The sequence below is a fragment of the Nanorana parkeri genome, unplaced genomic scaffold, assembly GCF_000935625.1.
Source record: "Nanorana parkeri isolate BGI_ZX_2015 unplaced genomic scaffold, ASM93562v1 scaffold221, whole genome shotgun sequence".
Classification (NCBI taxonomy): domain Eukaryota; kingdom Metazoa; phylum Chordata; class Amphibia; order Anura; family Dicroglossidae; genus Nanorana; species Nanorana parkeri.
In genome coordinates this window covers 1,390,320-1,396,949 of record NW_017306489.1, presented here as the reverse complement: position 1 = coordinate 1,396,949, position 6,630 = coordinate 1,390,320, and the positions used below count along the sequence as shown (strand labels likewise).

Sequence of the window (6,630 nt, the reverse complement as noted above, 5' to 3'; positions counted from 1 at the left end):
GTTGTTACAATGTGACTGTAAGCAAGGAAATAGGCATTGCAGATTAGAATTTACTAGGTGGACATCAGAAGAATCACTTTAATGTAGCTTTCCAAAAGTCCAAAGATCTAGATCGACTCTAGGATGTTTGGTAGCATTTAGAAAATCTTTCTTCAATAGTTGCCAATCTAAACACTGATGACCAAGTATGAGAGGACGGTGGAGTCAGATGAAGATGTTGTTGGTTTTTGTACACAATGCATAGTCAAAGGCAAAGTCCAAAGCTGGACTCAGCTGTATAGCACAACAGAAAGTTCTCATTACCCTCAACCGAAGTGCTTTCCTATCCCAGTTCTGACAACACCAGAGAACATTTGATTTATAGTCCGAGATGAGAAAGTGAATGTTTGTTTCTAAAGACAAAATGTCAGCATGTCCTTCTAACAAGAAATGAACACTGAAGTTTTTGAAGTTGGTATGTTTTGTTATCTACCCACTGTTATACTTCAGCCATGCCACTAAATCTGGTTGGTGAGGATTCGTGAATATCAAGCTTTGGAGTCTTCAACTTGATTCACAAGACCTGGAATTTCCATGAACTCTGGTCCTTATAATCAAGACAGTCAGTGGCATTAAAATTAAGCTTCCAAGAGGAAGTTTGGTCCTTGTAGTCTAAGCAATCCACCGATGTAAAGCCAAGGCTGGAAGTTCCATACCCCTGGGCAGAGAGAGATGCCGGAGACTGGCTGAGGTGATTACCCATGGTGGAAGTGGCAATAGGACTCAGCGTGGCACCTGGAGCTGAGAGCTGTGGGTGCATGGGAGATAGGTAGGAGCTGCAGTCCAGGCCTGTAAAGTAGGATGAAGATCCACCGTAGCTTTGAGTGTAGGCTGGGGCATGACTGTATGCCATAGGATATCCAGCTGACCTCTGCATACAAGGAGTGTTGGCTGTAGAAAGGGGATCTGGGATTGGAGATATGGAGGCCGGACTCCAGATAGAGACTGTGGCACTAGCTGTGGAGCTGGGGGTCACTGCTGTACCAGGTGGTGGTGGACTATACTGGCCATTAGTGCTAGCTTCTGAGTTAGTCTCTCTTGCAGGGGAAGTTTTCTTCTTGGCTGGACGGGGTTTGGCCTGTCCACTGCTCTGTTGCTGCTGTTGGCGACATTTGGCCCTTCTGTTCTTAAACCAAACCTGCAAGTTGGAAAAGTAAAATTAAACCATGGACAAATACTGTATAATTAACAGACTAGACAGAATATATATTTTCTGAAGCACTTGCAGAAGTGGATATGGATTACTTTAAAGGGCCTCTTGTGGAATGAATGGCTATCATGTAAACAGCCTCTCCTTGCATCAAGTGCCACAAACGTTTATTGAGGCATTGACTCAGAGAATGACTCCTGCCACAAGAGCATTGTCACAGAGCAGTTTTGTGTCAAGCCTCTTATATATAAGACTTTCTCAGCTAATAGTTTATGTCACCCAAACAAATACTATAAAGTCAGTGACATGACTATAAGCCATAGGGTCTAAACAGGGCCCTCATAATATTTTATGGAAAACCTGAAAAGCCTGAAACAAAACAAATGTTGATTTATCAACCATTGGTAAAATGTGAGCTTTTTCCCTTAAATTTAAATAATTTCCATAAGAAGCCTACAAAAATTATCTGCAAGAAGAGAACTTGCATAGTCAGAATAAATGCTCAACCCAGAAATACCAGAAAATAAAGGGATGTGATAAGCAGACAATATCTACTTTGTTTAGTAAAATATAAAGTGAACACACACAACTGGTAATAGAAAGGAGGCAAAGTTATCAAACAGCCCTGGGGTAGTTGTATCTTCTGTACCCTGTGTAGTTACACTAATTGTATAATCCAGTTTATAAAGGTCTGAAAAAAAAATATTTCTCACTATTCCGTCTAACAGTCGTAAGACTCAGCTGGGCCCCGGGCCCAATGTGGAGCAGGGTCTTAAAATAAGGGTCTCGATACTTAAAAAAAAAAAATCAGTTACGGTTTGCTTTCCTTACAACTAACTTAATATAACTGTTAAATGGTAATATAGAGATTATTTATTGCAATTAATCCATGCCAGTCTCCTGATGAGATAAGGTACTCTCTCTCATAGCAACTAAAATATGACAAGAAAAATATATTTATAACTGGGGCTTGACCAATGCAAGAAGCGTGGCAGCCATCACTCCCTAAAAATCTCAGTGACATTTTTGAGTGTGTTCTACTTGTCCTAATGGAAGTACAAAACATGTTTAGAGTGTACCTAACAAGGCCAGCAGACGTCTAGATTGAAGCCCTAATTGCATGATGTGTTCTCCAATTGTTTTATACACCAAATCATTGTCAATCTAAGCTGCAGGTTAAATTCCTTGTCATGGGTGGCATTTGCAGGGTCATCGGAACTGATATATCTGTGATAATAATAAAAGCAATTGGCTTCTCACCTGCACTCTTGATTCCGGCAGATTTATCTTTAAGGCCACCTCCTCCCTCATGAAGATGTCGGGATAGCGGGTTTTAGCAAATAATGCTTCCAAAATATCAAGCTGTGCCCTGGTGAAAGTCGTTCTTTCTCTTCTCTGTTTTCTCGGAGTGTCTGAGATTGATGGAAAAAGAAAAGGGTTTAGAAACAGGAATGCAATATTATAAGGACCAATAAAGGTGATTTGCTGAACTGCATTTAAACAAAGAATAATGCTGATCAATTGAATTTCCAAGTGTGGTATTTGTTTCTCACTTGCCTTCTAGATAGATTATTGGATGATGTAGGAAAGAAAATGATTTACGTTTTTCCATCTGGTCTATTACGAGAGAATAATAGAACACAGTTCAGAAATATTCCTTTATAGTCCTAAATAGCTGTCACTAAATATCTTTATAATTAAAAGCCAAGATGTAACTTTATTAAGGTTACTATACTGTATATATATATATAAAACATATTCTTTGCAACATAGGGGTGCCACCTTGTTGTAAAGCCAACTAAGTTGTAATCAAAATAGCCCATCACAGTTTTATCAACCATATTTAGAATAACATTCTACGAGGAAAAATTAGACACAAAAAATACCTTTTTAACGTTGAGCTACCTGCTTTAATTTTTGGGGGTTTTATTTTTTTGTTCTTTTTCATTTGGTTCATCACCATTTTTAGTAAGCTTATGTTGATTGTATCTTAAACTATCCCGTACCTATTCATCTATACACTACAGTGATGTTTAAAACATATTTTGCAAATAAACATCTTAAACGTACTTTGAGGCTCAATAACAAAATATAATTGTATCTAAGATGATACAAAAAGCTAGTACTTGCATAGCAGAACAACACAAAAATAAATAGCATACAACACACATACAATGGTAAGATATATTTAAGAAAAAAAAAACTCACTTGGGTATCCCACTGCTGAGTGCAGTAGGTCCATTCCTGTTCCAGCTAATGTCAGCCCATTCACTGAATAGTGAGGCTGTTTAATGTAGGACATCATTTTAAAACGCGGGTGTGAGGAGGCCTTAGTGGTAAATGAAGACCTGTTAGCCTCTTGTTCAGACTCCTCGACTTCACCAAGATCTTAGAGCAGTTGGCAAATCTCCTTTAGATTCTTCTGTAAAACACAGACACCAGAGATGACATTTTATTCTTCTTGTAAAAGGTCCACAAAGTAGAAATCGGTACTCCTGGTCCTCCAAAACTATATCCTATGTCCAAGAAGTGTTCTGAGTCTACTGAGGACAGGTAAGATCAATGTTTGCTTTAAAAGCTCCCCCTCCAGACCACTAACTAATTAAATCAAATGGTGTCTGGAAATCTCCACCCATTCCCCACCTCCTGAATTACTCCCAAGTACTCCCCCCCCCCCTGAATTTTGGGTCCAGACTTCACAAGAACTTTACAAGAGGTGGGGTAACATTTTAAGGTAGTAACGTTGATTTTGAAAGAAAAAATAAATGTTTGTCATCTTTAGGGTACTAATGGTTGTGTTTAATATTTGTTCAGAAACGTATCCTTTTATTTATACGGCTTACTTACTGAACACTAAATGGACAATATTAGGAGAAAATATCTTACAGTGTTTGTGAACTTTTTTTTTCTATGTGGTTGATTTAAATGTTCGAACTGATGAGTTTTCTGTCTTTCTGGAGATAATGAGACTTAATAAGAGAATTTCTATTGTCCTTGATGCATTTTAAGGTTTTATATTGTAAAATGGCCAAAGTCTGAAGCCACAGTCACAGCCATTGATAGTCAAATACCCCTCCTTACAGTGTGTTCACCAGGGGGGTAATGACATAAGACAATGGTTCCACATAGTGATCGTGGAGATACAAAAGGATTTATTTAACATGGGGAAAATGGGTGAGGTGTCCCCAGCTAATATCCTATTACACCTTTTTGTTTGGGTGTCAATTGCAATCACTGAGGGTGTGTTAATACTGTGCTAATTGGGTAAACAGAGATAGGGGGATCTGTTAGCCTTCTCCTCCAGATTCACATCTGGTTAAGAATATTCTAAATGATTTGCTTGATCTGTGTACAAGCAAAAGTTAATAGGACTGCAATAAACTACTCAGCAGCAATGATACTAAGTAATTGGCTCAAGATCTTCTCAATTACCTACATTTGAGGGTATTCTCTATTGAGACATGTAATAATATCACCTCTCTGCTCAGTAGACCTCATACTTATCTAAGGTTATTGTTACCAAATGTATCCCAAGGATTTGATAAGTACAAATGAATGGCTTTGAGCAAATGTGACATATTGTAACAAATTTATATGGCGCTACAGTTTTATGATAATAGGTGACTCGTATTAACTTTTTGGTTTTGCTTTTTTATAGACAGTTTTATAGCCTCAGTTCATAAACCTTCAACTGTTATTCATTTTTATTTTAGGCATGTGACTGTAATTTACATTGGAACAAACGTAGAGTTGCCTTGTCGCATTCTTACCAGAAAGCCCCAAATCAGATGAGGGGGGGTGCTCGCAGTTGGCTCTGCCAAGTAGTACAAATAAACAGATGTCACCAGCACACCAGGAATATTGAAATCCAAAATGTTAGTTTATTGAAACGTCATGTCATCAAAACTACCGCTTTCGGGCCCACGCAGCGTCCCCTTCATCAGTCATTTGCTGAGCCTGATGAAGGGGACCCTGCGTGGCCCCGAAAGCGCTAACAAAACTAACATTTTGGATTTCAATATTCCTGGTGTGCTGGTGACATCCGCTCATTTGTCATTTACATTGGACTCAACTGAAAATAACTGTCACTTTAAAAAAAAAAAAAGTTATCCTAATCCCATGGTGTTAGCTTTGTCATTTAAGCCTAATGTGAAAACCGCCAGTGCCTTTCCCCAATCATGAAATGGTATATGTGCTTGGAACAATGCTACAAAAAATCATTGCAAAATAAGTTGATCAGTTTAATATAAAATGTTGGGAAATCACTTTTAGTATTCATCCTTTTTTAGAGGAGTTTGAATTATAACCATGTAGAGTGAGTTTTATGCTCTCTATGGGCGTGATGTATATCTTTCTGGTACAAGGCACTTCAGATGTTATGTACTATATGATTGGATTCCTGCCTGAAACAATCTTTTGTTCTATCCACAGGAACATTTTTAAATATGTAATTTTGATCATTGTAAACAAAATAAATAAAAATGAAAATCACACATCTTAGATATATTTGTCTAATTCTTATATGTCCTGGTAAACCAGTTTTTGTATATATACCTGTAGAAGGAATTACTGGCTGAGAAACTCCTGTTATGCTTAGTTCTAAAACAATAGGCTACCGATTCAGCCAATATCGCTCAATGAATACAAAGCAAATGGAACTTCAGATAAAGTGATTTTCTCTAATTAAACTGTGTTTTCACACATTACATTAGAAATACAACATGCTCTTATCTGGAAGTATCTTTCATGGTAAACTGATGGATCAAAGTGATCTGTGATACCAAATGACCAAACAATCCAAATGATTTAATTAGCACAGGGTACCACTTGCAATCCATATCTGAGTTCTAGCACTTCCTCCATGTCTGGCACATGCTTCATCAGTAACCTCATCATTTAGAGCTTTTGTATTATTCTGAGTGATAGCCATTGAAACATTTTTTTTATTTACAGTTGTTTTTTAGGTTACATTTTAAGTTGTTTTTTTGGTGTCATCTCCTGAAATACTAGTTTTGTTAGAGGAGTGACGACGAAGTATGCTCTCTGAATGGATGTAGATGCCCTAAACTCTTCTTCTTTTTTACCTATATTTATCTTATCTGCAATCTAATAAGAACAGGTAATAATAAATTATGGCAAAATAATGCATTAAGTTACTATGATATATTTCTACTGGTTAAACAACCCTTCTGCCTATATGTTAAATATAGTCGTTTACTCAACAATATTGCATTTGGTGCCTCCTCACATTTTAAAGCTGAACTGCTCAGATCATAACAACAATTCTTGTTTTTCCTTTTTATATTTTATTCTATTTTAATATAATTTTCTTTTCATTATTTAATTAGCATTATGTTTTTTTAATCATATTTTCATATGTTTTATTATCATTTTGTATAATCTTGTTTATTTATTAGACAGTCTACTTAGATTGTATGTGC

At 36.9% G+C, this 6,630-nt stretch overlaps 1 protein-coding gene across 1 annotated transcript; it reads right to left on the bottom strand.

Moving 5' to 3' along the window:
- Positions 1–553: 553 nt before the first annotated feature.
- Positions 554–3,494, bottom strand: CRX (cone-rod homeobox). Its single transcript, XM_018556024.1, has 3 exons — positions 3,398–3,494; positions 2,450–2,601; positions 554–1,177 (listed from the first exon to the last, which is right to left on the bottom strand). The coding sequence occupies exons 1-3, from the start codon at positions 3,492–3,494 to the stop codon at positions 554–556; spliced, it is 873 nt and encodes a 290-aa protein (XP_018411526.1).
- Between the last annotated feature and the right edge of the window lie 3,136 nt (positions 3,495–6,630).